At 36.1% G+C, this 14689-nt stretch overlaps 1 protein-coding gene across 2 annotated transcripts in view; it reads right to left on the bottom strand.

Annotated features, from left to right (window-relative positions):
* EML5 (EMAP like 5) overlaps positions 1-14689 on the bottom strand; it is a gene marked incomplete at both ends in the record, with an annotated part of 107835 nt that overhangs the window by 24036 nt on the left and 69110 nt on the right. For both annotated transcript variants that reach the window (XM_081111714.1, XM_081111713.1), the window contains 6 exons: positions 432-561; positions 1332-1410; positions 8393-8519; positions 9241-9442; positions 12399-12575; positions 14085-14173. In XM_081111714.1, the coding sequence (XP_080967840.1) occupies positions 432-561; positions 1332-1410; positions 8393-8519; positions 9241-9442; positions 12399-12575; positions 14085-14173 (804 nt within the window). The remainder of the gene's footprint in view (positions 1-431; positions 562-1331; positions 1411-8392; positions 8520-9240; positions 9443-12398; positions 12576-14084; positions 14174-14689) is intronic.

Raw genomic sequence — 14689 nt, 5'->3', positions numbered from 1 at the left:
GAGGGAGGGGGAGAGAGAAATACACCAATGAAAGTTAAATATCGATTGGCTTTCCAAACCTTCAGTATGAACACCACCCACCTCATCCCCACCCCCAGCAATCAGCTCACCCAGCATGCTACTTTCAATCACTCTGAAAGACCACCGTCCAAATCATCAACAGAATAAAGTTACAATGGTTTCAACATACAGTAAACCTTCGCTCAGAGACCTGTGAGCACTTGGCATTATGAAACCCTTTTCTGCTCCTATACTCTAGTGAGATTGTAAATTTGGTTACTTGAAATATTAGTAGGAAGTTCTACAGTATGAAGTATATTCTGGGCTCATGCATTTTAATTATTTATAGTTTTAACAAAGAATTTTAAGATGCTAAATTAAAAAATCCTAAATTTAAGAAAAAGTAGGGATGAGGAATCAGGGTTTCCTACCTGTAGCAACATTGTGCAGAATTCCAATGGATGCAGTATGATAAATTATATCATCACCATCATTTAAATAGTGAACATTATTCCTACAGTCTCTGCCTCGATAGCCAAAAACAAGCTCCAACATGAGATCCTATAACAATGATAAAACCATGATATGATTCCTCATGTCTAAATATTCACCATTTTTAAAAATTGTATACAGTATTGGTATCTTCAGACAAAATAAAGGATGCATTTCTGATGTTTTACAAACTGCAAACACAAAATTAAACTAGACATACTTCTTTATGTAACCTGTTTTAGACAGCTAAAACACACATTCTATCTTTTCCACATCAAGTTGTAAAAATGAAAAGGAAAGCACAAGGTCATCTGATTCCAGGAATTTCGGTTCTTAAAGATTTTATGGGTTAAAAATTGAGATACTTCTGTCTAAAAGAAGAATATTCCGATTTGTGTTCATTATTCAAAATATCTGTTAGTCAAGATAACAGCTATTTTGACTATTATAACTCAGTAGGAATTAGGTCCCGGGGTGCACTTTTGAGGATGGGAGCAGTACAGCGACATGGGTGCACAAGGGCAGTGCACCCTCCCTGACCACTCATGCTCTCATTGACCTGAGGCTGAGTGGGGCAGGGAGGACAACAATCGCCCTCCCACAGTTTTGACACCTTATTTTGACCCAACGTAGCACAGTCTGCTTGTTGCTGCTGACACTGGGATTATGAAATGCCTGGGAGAGACAGAGGATGTCAATCTAAAGCTCAGACTTGACATTTAATCAATTTTTACAATCAAACAAAAATGATTATTCAATATGTTTATTTTCATTAAAACTAAGATTTGGGTATTTTACAAAAAGGAAACAGAATGAACTAGAGAAGGAGTTTTCCTCACCTCTATGGGTCTTTTTTTCTTGCCAACATTGTTTGTCTGGAGTTTCTCTGGCTGTGGCGGGGCCCTGCTCACGGGGGGCCTGAAACAGGGAAGTGGGAATGAGGAGAGGCACTTGTCACGGGCACCTTCCTGGAGCCGCCCTCTCGTGCCCTCCAGAGAGAAAAGTCTAACACGCCTTCATAAAAACACGCCCCATCTGCATGCTCACTAGGCTGTGCCCTCTTTATCTTGATATCCTCTAAAACACGAAGGCATTCGATCTTTTATTCATTTTACTTTTAATTTCTTCAGTGTATGTTTCATAATGTAAATACTAGTAACAGAGCAGACTGCTTAGATTCTTCTTGAACTGAATTTTGAAAATATTTCTATGAATTTTCTATTGGCAACAGAAATCACGTCTGAGTTCGAATCTGTACTCTTACCTGCCACGCTGCGCCTACCTTCTCCCTCTTGCAGTCCCTAGCATGGCCGTGGCATCACCATCAGTCCAGCAGGACACGGTATAGGAACGAAGCACGTAAATCCTATCACGCTCCGTAAAAGGTGATGGCTGTTACTACTGCCTCCAACTCCTTCTCGTCTCCTGTTTACTAAAGTCTTATCAACTTCACCTGCACAGCAGCTCTCCAAAATCTAGCTCGCTCTTCTCTGTTTCCACTGCTAGTTCAGGACTACTCATAATGTCCCACTAGGTGTACATAGTTCCCATTTTGAATAATTTGAATGTAGAGGCTCTTTCCTAAAATTCTTTTTAAAATAAAAATTTAAAAACTCCACATCATTTAGTTTTAACTGATATAATCATTAAATGTTTAATATCCTGAACAATGAATCTAAATTAATCATATATCACCCCCCCCTCCAAATTTTAAGCTAATATTCATTTAAAAAAATGTTTTTATTGATTTAAAGAGAGGAAGGGACAGGAATAGAGAGAATGAAACAGGAATCCACTGCCTCTTGCACGCCCCCTACTGGGAATTGAGCCCACAACCAGGCATGTGCCCTGACCGGGAATAGAACCTGTGACCTCTTGGTTCATGGGTTGACACTCAACTACTGAGCCACACCCACTGGGCTAATATTTAAAAATTTTTAACAACAAAATCAGGAAATGGCCGAAACCGGTTTGGCTCAGTGGATAGAGCATCGGCTTGCGGACTGAGGGGTCCCAGGTTCGATTCCGGTCAAGGGCATGTACCTGGGTTGCGGGCACATCCCCAGTAGGAGATATGCAGGAGGCAGCTGATCGATGTTTCTCTCTCATCGATGTTTCTGACTCTCTTTCTATCTCTCTCCCTTCCTCTCTGTAGAAAATCAATAAAATGTTTAAAAAAAAATCAGGAAATGATACAAATTAACTTTCCTCTGAAAAATTCCAATATTTATGAATAAGTCCATAAAAATAAAGGCATAACAACATTTGTATTTTCAAAATGGGTTTCAAGTTATTTATCCATAAAAAGTAAATAAAGTGTTATGTCTTGAACATCTATAATAATTAAAGCATAATATGCTAATTAGACCAGAAAGCCATGGTGGGTGGGGGTGGAGGCAGAGGTGGCCGGCAGGGGCCGCGGCGGCGGTGGGGGTGGGGGGAGTGGGGGCCGAGCCCCTTGCACGAATTTTGTGCATCGGGCCTCTAGTGTAGTAGGAAAGAATGTGCATTTTCATGCTCAGCAGCTTATGTAGAAGTACATAACCTTGACTGGCTGGTGGCATAAAAATTAAATGCACTTACAAGACTATATAAAGAGCTTTTCAAATTATCACAAAAATTTTGGTTTGAAACCTTTTTCATGTACTTTAAAGATATATGTAATTAATAAATATAACTGAAATGTACAATGTTTAACTCAAAATATTTGTGCTAGGATCATTTCCGAGAAGAACAGCAGCTTTGGTCGCTTCCAAGCCTTTTTATTTTTTTAAATATATTTTATTGATTTTTTACAGAGAGGAAGGGAGAGGGATAGAGAGTTAGAAACATCGATGAGAGAGAAACATCCATCAGCTGCCTCCTGCACACCCCCTCCTGGGGATGTGCCCACAACCAAGGTACATGCCCTTGACCAGAATCGAACCTGGGACCTTTCAGTCCGCAGGCCAACACTCCATCCACTGAGCCAAACCGGTCAGGGCAAGCCTTTTTGTTGAACCTGATTCAATGCTATCATTTGATAGTTGTAATTTTTATCTATACAATCCCATGTAACAGTTAAGTATACTTTAATCTCTGTAAAAATAACTCATATAACGTACATTATTGCTTAAAATTACACAGCTTGCAATATTATACAAGTTAAATGGATAATGTTTCAGAGAAGTAGTTACTTATATGTGAATCCAATAATTAAGATGCTGTTCATTTCAGAAATACTCACTTCAAAGGAGAAAAACATAAACTGTGATTAGAAGTAAAGAACACCAGGTAACATAGCTCATTAATGGGAAACATAAAAGAAGATACAAATACAAAATTAGGCCTCATAAGACATAGCAAAGAAAGAGGATTACCTGGAACCTCTTTTTAGCAGCAGATAAAAAGGGGAAAAGATTACAACACAGATTTAATTTAAAACACTAGTAAAATACTTCCTGTAATAAAATATTTTTTACAAATTGAATGCAGATAAGCTATATTGTATATTTTAAAGGCCTATTGTTTTTATTTATTACTGCATATTAGAAAAGACTTAAGTTACTCCACTAATGGCAGGGAAATAAGAAAGGTGAAGAAGAAAAATAAATGAGAATTCAACATGTTCTGTTATAAATGTTAAAACTTGAAAAAAAAAAAACAGATTAATTCCTGCTGTCTGCAAATTAAGGAGCGTCAAATATTTGAATTTCTATACAATCTCTTTTCAAATATCCTTTTTTCATCCTTACCTCCCAGCATTTTCCTAATGGTACCTTTTTAAAAAAAAACTTCTAAAGGAGCCTTTACCACAAATGGTTCTGCTTCAGAAACGGTTTAGAGACACTCTCATCTCCATACAAATAGCTACAGAAGTACCCCAGAGTCCTTGCACATAATTTTATCAAACATACATATACATTTACTGCCCTATATTAATGTTTTAAAATTCATGGAGACATTAAACATGCATGAAATGACCCTTAGAGGTTTATAAACTGAAACTTTTTCCACTGATAAAAATGTATGGCTAACAGATTGTTTTTATCAGTCTCTGAAACTTAAGGAAAAACTGAAACTATCTTGAGTATAGGAGTCTATGAAAAGTCATTTTAAAACCAATGATCATAATCAAGACTCTCATAACAACACCCACATATTGTATTTATAAAATGCAACTATTTTGTAGGATTTGTCCTGTTTCATTTTCTGATTCTTTCTTGACAAATGTAGTTCAATGTTTAATAGGGGAAAAATATACCTTAAGTAACTATAAAGACCAAAACAGAAGAGTCAATTTTTGAGTAAAGTATTGTCTTCAATAAAATACTTACCTTACTATCCCCTGCCTTCAAAAGGAGCAAAAGGAAAAAAGGAGGAGACATATGAAAACTGATCATGAATAAAATGTACCAGTTTAGTGAGCAGAGTGAAGACAAATATTAAAAATTTGATTGATAATAAATTACTTAAATACATAAGATTTGTTTCACAAATATTTATTTTTATTTTTTATAGGTTTTTAAAATATATATATATATATATATATATATATATATATATATATATTTTATTGATTTTTTGCAGAGAGGAGGGGAGAGGGATAGAGAGTTAGAAACATCGATCAGCTGCCTCCTGCACACTCCCTACTGGGGATGTGCCCACAACCAAGGTACATGCCCTTGACCGGAATCGAACCTGGGACCCTTCAGTCCGCAGGCCAACGCTCTATCCACTGAGCCAAACCGGTTCGGGCTCAAATATTTAGATAAAAAGAATAACAAAATTATTCAAGTCATTTAAGTAAAATACCCCACAAAGTATCAACCAATTATAGTAGTTATCAAATTGTCATCAGAAACATTTTCCTGTTAAGTGAATAAGATATTTGACAAGCATTTGTTTTAACTATCTCGTGTCTTATTTCACATTTGACGACAATAATGTATTTTATTTAAAATATGAAAATAATTACTTATACAGACTATTTTCTCTCCTCACAAGTATATTCAAAGTTGGTAAAAAGAAATATTTCTTCGTTTTTATTTCCTTTGATTCTTTCATTTCATGAAAATGAAGTCTCCTAACTATGAACCACATTACTGGCTTCTTCTGCCTCAACATTTTCAGAAGAATTTAGTAGAGCTGAATTATGATTTGAAAATAAGGTGTGAAATAATTTCAAAATAATTTTAAAAACATTAGCTGTAAAAAATGCAAGCTAACAGCAAAGATTATAATCATGACTGTCAAATACTCTCCATGAGCAGTGATATTTTCACCTGTTAGAACTTGGGTCACTTCAGCAATGAAGAAGAAATCAGAACTTGGGTCACTTCAGCAATGAAGAAGAAAATTAAAGCGTTTTACTATAAAAGATGGCCTACATATTAAAATTAGGTCACACTTTCTGACATACTAAATTTATCTGATAAACATTTTTCTTTCTTTTTTTAAAAAAATATATTTTATTGATTTTTTACAGAGAGGAAGGGAGAGGGATAGAGAGTCAGAAACATCGATGAGAGAGAAACATCGATCAGCTGCCTCCTGCACGCCCCCCACTGGGGATGTGCCTGCAACCAAGGTACATGCCCCTGACCAAAATCGAACCTGGGACCCTTGAGTCTGCAGGCCAACGCTCTATCCACTGAGCCAAACCGGTTCTGGCTGATAAATATTTTTCTTTAAAAATAAATATAATAAATGAAAAAGACTTATGGAGCCCTGGCCGGTTTGGGTCAGTGGATAGAGCATCGGACTGCGACTGAAAGGTCTCAGGTTCGATTCTGGTCAAGGGCATGTACCTTGGTTGCAGGCACATGCCCAGTGGGAGGTGTGTAGGAGGCAGCTGATCGATGTTTCTCTCTCACTGATGTTTCTAACTCTCTATCCCTCTCCCTTCCTCTCTGTAAAAAATCAATAAAATATATTTTTTAAAAAAGAAAATGACTTATGGAAATGGCAAGTTCCTTTTCCCCTATGAAACACTTATCATTTTTCATGACCTGGGTGATATACTTTCCTTTAAGTAATATTAAGCACTATATTGCAAATATTCTAATTAGGAACATCCACATTTGCATATTTAAATGTATTACTTTAATTAATATATAGGTAGTGTTAATTACTTTGTGAATATTTAATTTCATAGAGTGTTTCAGTATTAACCAAGGTACTCCTCAGGCTACTTTGTATTTCATTCCATGGGAGGGATGTCATTGGTAAAGACCTACTGTCTAAATTCTTTAATTTAAACCATAAATTAGAAGTCATTTTACCTCTGAGGAAACTGAGGCTCAGAGAGGATGAACAATTTTACAAGATTCACATTTATCATTTACACAACTGGTAAATGATAAAATGAATATTTTAACCCATTGTCTGAATTCAAAACCCATGCCATTTGCCTCCTATCCAGTTGCTTCAACCTTGAATCCTGTGCAAGTAGTCAGTTTATGGTTTGGCCAACTTTTTTGAAACATATCTGTAACTTCATACTTTGCCTCTTTATACGTGATGACAATGTTGATGATCACCCATAAGGTGGCTCCTCACTGTTACTATTTGAGGCATACCATCATCAATAGGGGCATGTGGAACAGCTGTGGAGGCATCACCACCTCAATATTCCACCCAGAACTTGCGGTAACTTTGGAGTGAATGTCTAGTCCTCCCCTCCTCTCCATCACTATCACGCATCCCACCCTTCCAACGTCTTCCTTTCCCTCGGACTCTTAAACCCGTCGGTGTAAACTCTAACCCTTCTGCCAGTGCTTTCTTCTGATATGATTTCTACTAGCTGAGCTCCAACGCTCTTCAGCACTACCCTCACCAACTATACATTCACGTGAATCTTCCACAAATTCTGTTAATTGTGAATGCATTCCCTGTCTGTACTCTTGCCTCAGATCTTCTTACTAACTTCTCATAATGAAGTTTTCCTCCTCACAACTTCTACAGAAGAGGTCACCGCTGTTCTCACCTCCCTCTCCCTCTTTGTTCCTCACTGCTGTATCTGGATAATGTTTCCTTTACCATTTCTTAAAACCTCTTTGCTTCTGAAATCCATGAGATTCCCTGATCCATATGCCTCTTTTTGTTTTCTATCTTCCCTAATGATTTTAAAAGCATCAGGTTCACAATTTCTCTCTTAATCTGTCACCTAGCTTAGAGACTTTATTAAAAAGTTATCTCCCCGCCCTAACCGGTTTGGCTCAGTGGATAGAGCGTCGGCCTGCGGACTGAAGGGTCCCAGGTTCGATTCCGGTCAAGGGCATGTACCTTGGTTGCAGGCACATCCCCAGTAGGAGGTGTGCAGGAGGCAGCTGATCGATGTTTCTAACTCTCTATCCCTCTCCCTTCCTCGCTGAAAAAATCAATAAAATATATTAAAAAAAAGTTATCTCCCCTTAAAATTATTGTGTACATGTCCTTATTTTTGATTTGCTGATTCTAGACAAATACCAGTAATTCCCATTAGAGACAAGCTATACTTTAACTTCCCTTTTAGAAAAATTTCTGAAATAAATATATCCTTGATTAAAGGCACATGGCTCAAAGGGCCTTTTCAAAATTTAATATCTCTGCTCATGTGCTTCCTAAAAAGTACATAGTACTAGGTTCAATTTTTATTATCTCCCCAACCCCATCACATACATTTATAAAAGTTAGCAAATAACATTCTTCAATTATATAGACTTCATATATAGCATCATTCCTTAAACCGATTTCTAAACAGTGTCACCACCAAAAAGTATACAAGGAAAAACATGGTTTTCTAAGAGGTACTGGGGACTGTATAATAAAAGAGTACCACTGTTATTTAGTTTTTGCAAAAATACATTCAGTTAAAGAATAAATTCAATTATTAATAGCAGTATCATTTTCTTCATCTAGATTTAAACTTGATTGTTACCTCTCATCAATTGAGGGTTCTTTTTGTTGCAAATGAGGCTTGATTCCAAACATTGGACGAATATTTGTTGATAAGGCTCTGATGGTGTAACTGATTTCATTCTCCCTTGTAACATCACTGTCGTAGCCTACCATAAAATATAAGAATTATTCATTAACTGATAACTGAAGAGACCAAGTATGTGATCTTATTATTTGGATACAAGAATTCTGTTCAATGATATGAAATAAGTTAAATAACGTGTATTATTACAGCCAAATTATAAAATAATATACAGCCAGTAAAAGTGATGTAGAAGAATATTTAATGATATGTAACAATGTTTCAAAGTATTACTAAGTGATAATAGCAGGCTACAAATATAAGTTCAATATGACACCATTTTTGTTTAAAACATACTATGTATATAAATGCCTTATTAATAGATCCCAAAATATTAACAGAAGTTGCCAAATATTAAGAGAATTTGACCAACAGAAGTGGTCAAATTATGGATGCTGTACTTATTATTTACTGTAAAAGGTATTTTCTAACTTTTCTATAATGACCTGGTATTACCGGTATATTAGGAATTATTTTAAAACATGAGGTTAGATACTATAAATTTTTAAACAGTACTTATTCAAATATGATTATCTTACACTTGGAGATAAATAATATCTAAGTCATCAATACATGACAGCCTGTTCTTCTTGAGTCACAAAACCAATTTTGGTATTAAACAGACCAAATAGACTAAAATTACAATTATTCAAACATCAGTATTACTCGTTTCAGCTTCTGCAGCTTAAACCAGCTGTACTGTTTTTTCTATGTTCTAGTTAAAATAAGACTGTAAACCAACACACCCCCATCTTCTTCAGAGCCTGTATCAGATTCTTCACTATCACAAGGCCTTTTTTCTCGAGAGCCCTCCATTTCATTTGTCCAAACCATTAAGGACATATCCGCGCCTCCTAAGGTCACCAGCATGCTGTCATCACAAGTCCAGCGCACATTTGTGACCTGTGTACTATGAGCCACATACCTCTTAAACTTTCCAAATTTTCCCTAAAGATAAAAAAAAAAAAGCCAAAAAGTCATTCTGAGAAATTTCATTACTTGAAATCTTTGACTTAAAATTTTGAATTTTTTTAATATATGACCAAGAATTAGTCATTATAAATACAACTTATACAAATTAGAAAATACTGAAATTCACTAGAATAAAATATAACAGTTCCCAAGCTGGTGAGGGTAGGGTACAACTAGTAGTTTCACACATTGCTAGTACCGTGGGCATAGCTATTTTAGAAATCAACTTGTACTGTGCATTAAAAGCATAAAAACGTGCTGACCTATCATTTACCAATCCCCCTTCTAGAGATCTATGCTAAAAAATGCAGCATGTGCAACAATTATTTACCACAGCATTTACTTCTAGCAGTGAAAAACTTTAAATACCTTAAATGTTCCTAAGAGTAATACTACATTGTATACCTATGGAATAATACATATCTATTAAAAACAATGGCTATGAGACATATTGTTGAAAATAGAAACAATGATTTAGAAATCAGAATATAAATATCTATGTACAGGGTGGCCATCTTAACAAAAGTAATTATCAATCTTGTTGGTATAAACCCATGTAAATATCTTTTATCTTAATTCATTCATTATCTGTAAGCAACAAACATGACCATGTATTTTTCTTTTAAATATCAAGAAAAATACAAGTTCTAGAGACTGGCAACTTTTAAATCTTGAACAGTAGCATTACCAGTTACAGAAGTACATTTCAGAGTCATGTATCATAAGCAGGTTTCAGATGGACATCATTTCAAGGATTTTAATATAAGAAATATTTTAAATATACAAAACATAATGCCAGCTAAATCAGTAAACTTTCTGGGAATGAAAGTTAGCTGAAATAAAAGGGGGATCTGTCAACAAAACACTGCTAGAAGGTAGTTTCCCTAAGATTTTGTGGTTCTTGCTGCAATAGGTGAAGGAGGAATCTGTACAGGAATATCCCAGGACCTCTTCGCAGGGCATTTATATCATTTAAAATGCTCGAAGTGAAGTTTCTGACTAATAATGTTTTACTGGAACACATTCTTATCCTATATAATAAAAGCTTAATATGCTAAGTGTCCAGTTGTCCATTCAACCAATCAAAGCACAATATGCTAATGACATGCTAAGGCTGCTCAACCGCTTGCTATGATGTGCACTGAACACCAGGGGGCAGATGCTCCGACTGGTAGGTTAGCTTGCTGCTGGGGTCAAGCTGATCTGGACTGAGCGAGACAGGCTGGACATGCCCTGGAGCCCTCCTGAGGTTCCCCCCCCCCCCCCGCCTGGCCAACCTCCCACATCTCTCCCTGGCCCCGATCGTGCACTGGTGGGGTCCCTTGGCCTGGCCTGTGCCCTCTCGCAAACCGGGACCCCTTGGGGGATGTTGGAGAGCCGGTTTTGGCCCCATCCTGCAGGCCAGGCTGAGGGACACCACTGGTGCATGAATTCATGCACCAGGCCTCAGGTCAACTATAAAGTCCTACCACTTAAGTGTATATAAAGTAGATACACTACTTTCTTGGGCACCTGAGTTGTCTATGAGAATTTTTAAACTTGCGTTTCCACTTCAATGATGATTTAAAAATAATAATATGAGGCCTGGTGGTGTGGCTCAGTGGTTGAGCATCAGCCTATGAACCAGGAGGTCACGATTTGATTCCCAGTCAGGGCACATGCCCAGGTGGCAGTCTCGATCCCCAGTAGGGGGGCATCAGGAGGCAGCCAATCAGTGATTTTCTCTCATCATTGATGTTTCTATCCCTTTCTCCCTTCCTCTCTCTGAAATCAATAAAAGCATATTTAAAATAAAATAATATGAGCAATTAAGACCATCATGAACCAAATATCATATATGGTTTCAGTGCCCTATTTCAAATACATGTTTAAGCTCATGTTCGTGCCAAATTATATATCTAAATTTGTGGCAATTAAGAATAAATGCATCTAGACTTGATACATGAATTTTACTTTTGTAATGTTTCCCAGTAGTTTGAATAGAGGAAAGCAATAAGAGAATTAAGTCATCACACACTAGCATAGACGTATAGTACATTACTCCAAAGAATTTGTACAGTTTGGTTTTAGCAAAATAACGTCATTCATCATATTAAATCAATGTTGTTTATTTTAATTTTGTAGATATTATATTCATAGTATTTTTATTTTTTTATTTTTTTAAAACATATTTTATTGATTTTTTACAGAGAGGAAGGGAGAGAGATAGAGAGTTAGAAACATCGATGAGAGAGAAACATCGATCAGCTGCCTCCCACACATCTCCCACTGGGGATGTGCCCGCAACCCAGGTACATGCCCCCGACCGGAATCGAACCCGGGACCCTTCAGTCTGCAAGCCAACGCTCTATCCACTGAGTCAAACCGGTTTCAGCAGTATTTTTATTTAATTGATTAAAACATTAAATTTTAAAGGTATAAATATAAACTTGTTATTTACTGCTAATGATATATATTTAATCAAAAGAATATTAAATTATTTAAGTTATTAGGATAAAAGGGATATTTCCTTTAAAAGGAATATTTACATTACTCATTTTTGAGAAACACTATACAACATAATATAACTTAAGACATGGATCATAAATTATAATACTTCTAGATAAAGCCATAAATGTGACATTAAGAACAGGGAACATAAGGTAGTTACAACTGGCTGCTTATATTTCCCTCCCATTTTCTCCTTTCTTCCTTTCCTCTTTCCTTCCTTTATTTCTTCTGCTTCCTTTTTCCCTCCCTCCAGGAAAAGAAAGAAAAAATAGAATAGGGAACATAATTCTGAACCTTTCATATTTCAACTTATATTACCCATGTAATATTGCTATTTCACTGCTGTAATGAAATAGCATTTCACAACTATGACATGCTATGAAAGGACATTACATTAATGTGATAATTGTAATCATTAGAACAGTTAAAGAAAAACACATACTTTAGCGGGATATCTAAATAACTTCACAAATCCCAAATCATCCCCAGTGGCTAGAACCATTTTGTCATGGGTGAGGCAAGAGGCAGTTATATCTGTGACTTCTCCAATTACTGGCCAAATTCCCTCACAGCACAAACCAAGCACACTTGTCCATGATGCCCAACCAATTTTTTCTACCTAAAAAGGAAAAAAAAATACTTTAAGTTTGAAATATCTAAACCAGTGGTTCTCAACCTTCCTAATGCCGTGACCCTTTAATACAGTTCCTCATGTTGTGGTGACCCCCAATTTCATTGTTATAAATTGAACATAATTAAAGCATAGTGATTAATCACAAAAACAATGTGTAATTATATATGTGTTTTCCGATGGTCTTAGGCGACCCCTGGGAAAGGGTCATTCGACCCCCAAAGGGGTCGGGACCCACAGGTTGAGAACCGCTGCTCTAAACCTAAGAGTTAACAACTAAATATATTTTTCTTTGTAATTGCACACCATAAGTAAAATAAAAAATGTAATACAAATTATTAGTTGTCTTGGTTTTGTAACCTCCCAAACTCTCTAGTTCCTGCAGAAAAAAATTTTTTTAAATTCATCTTTATTGTTGAAAGTATTACAGATGTCCCTTTTCCCCAATTGACCCCTTCTAGCCCGTTCCCACCCCATGTCCCCGGGACTTCACCACATTATCTGTGTGCATGGGTTATGCATATATGCATGTAAGTTCTTTGGTTAATCTCTCCCCAACCCCCCCTCCCCCGCCCATCCTCCCCACCCTCACCTTCACTTTGAGATTCATCAGTCTTTCCATGTTTCTATGTCTCTGGATCTATTTTGTTCATCAGTTTATTTAGTTGTTTAGATTCCACATATAAGTGAGATCATGTGATACTTGTCTTTCTCTGACTAGCTTATTTCACCTAGCATGATACTCTCTAGGAACCTCCATGATGTCTGCATAGTATTCCATGAATAAATATGCCACAGCTTCTTTATCTACTCATCTACTAAAATTTTAACATGACATTATTAAAGATGTACTCATAGATACACTGTGTGTTCTAGTGATGAGCATACAGTGATAAGGAATAAGCTTATTTCTGCCCTTTGAATAATCAAGAAAGTTATTCTTACCTTTCACATCTAAATTTCAACTAATACATTATAAGCATGTTTTCCAATTAATCACTGTTGGAAATTATGAACTTTTATTTACAGTCTCTTCCGTATTAAGCCACTTTCATGTTAAATTTGTTTAACCTCTCTTCCTCAGCCATGTCATGACAACAACTTTTGCTAATGTTGTCAGGCACAAAACTGAACACTTTATTTTCCTTTCTGTAAGCAGGAATTTGCCAATAAGCATTCTAAGCATATGGGTTCCAAAAGATTCGGCCCCCTGCAGTACTCTAATCTGGGGTGTCATGCCATCTACTTGCTATGGCACACTTCCTGTGCTTTACGGAAGTCACTGGCACACAGCTGGACGTACACGATGCTTTCTTACTACATCATCTCTTCCTTTACCCATCAGTGTGGTCTGACCCCACAAAATAAACTCAGAAAAAGAATATCCATCATTTGAATGACCCAAGAACAGGCTTCATGTGTAACTAAATGAGAGTGGGCATCAGCTCTGTAACCATGTTTAGTCGTATCGACTTACAAGCTCTACTGTCTTCCTACCTCCATCCTGGGGATGGTTTGTCTTTTCCCTCTGGGAGCTTCAAAGAATAACTGTTCTTTAGCACCAGTGTTAACCTGTAAGAGCTTTCCTTCAGAAGAAGGCAAAAATATACACACATACATAGTCATATATATATAATTTTATATGTTTATAATTTTATAATCTTAAAATAGAGACCATTACACACATAGCATGAAAACTTGAAATTATATAGAAAACCATTTAATAAAATTCACTTTTACTATATAAAAATATGAACCTTATATGTTAAAAGGAAAAATACTAGTTGATAAAAATTACAAAAGTCTATGATAACAAATAATTTAGAGATGCAAACTAAAACAAGAAATACCATTTTTTCACCTAACCATGCCAAAAATTAAACAAGATTTAACAATTCTAATTGCTGCCATGGGTGTGAAACCTGATGTTGGGCATATAATCTGATACAATTGTTCTAGAAGGAAGTTGGGACATTTGAATAAAATTTTCAAATGTGAAAAAATTACATACACAAATATAAAATACAAATACATATGCATTGAGTATCATGTTTAACTTTTATGGGAAAAATTAAGTTTAAACACAAAAACCATTTTCCTTT

This window comes from Myotis nattereri, assembly GCF_964212035.1.
Source record: "Myotis nattereri genome assembly, chromosome: 1".
In the NCBI taxonomy this organism is placed as follows: domain Eukaryota; kingdom Metazoa; phylum Chordata; class Mammalia; order Chiroptera; family Vespertilionidae; genus Myotis; species Myotis nattereri.
The sequence above is the reverse complement of the archived record's forward strand: the minus strand, read 5'-3'. Positions and strand labels throughout refer to the sequence as shown.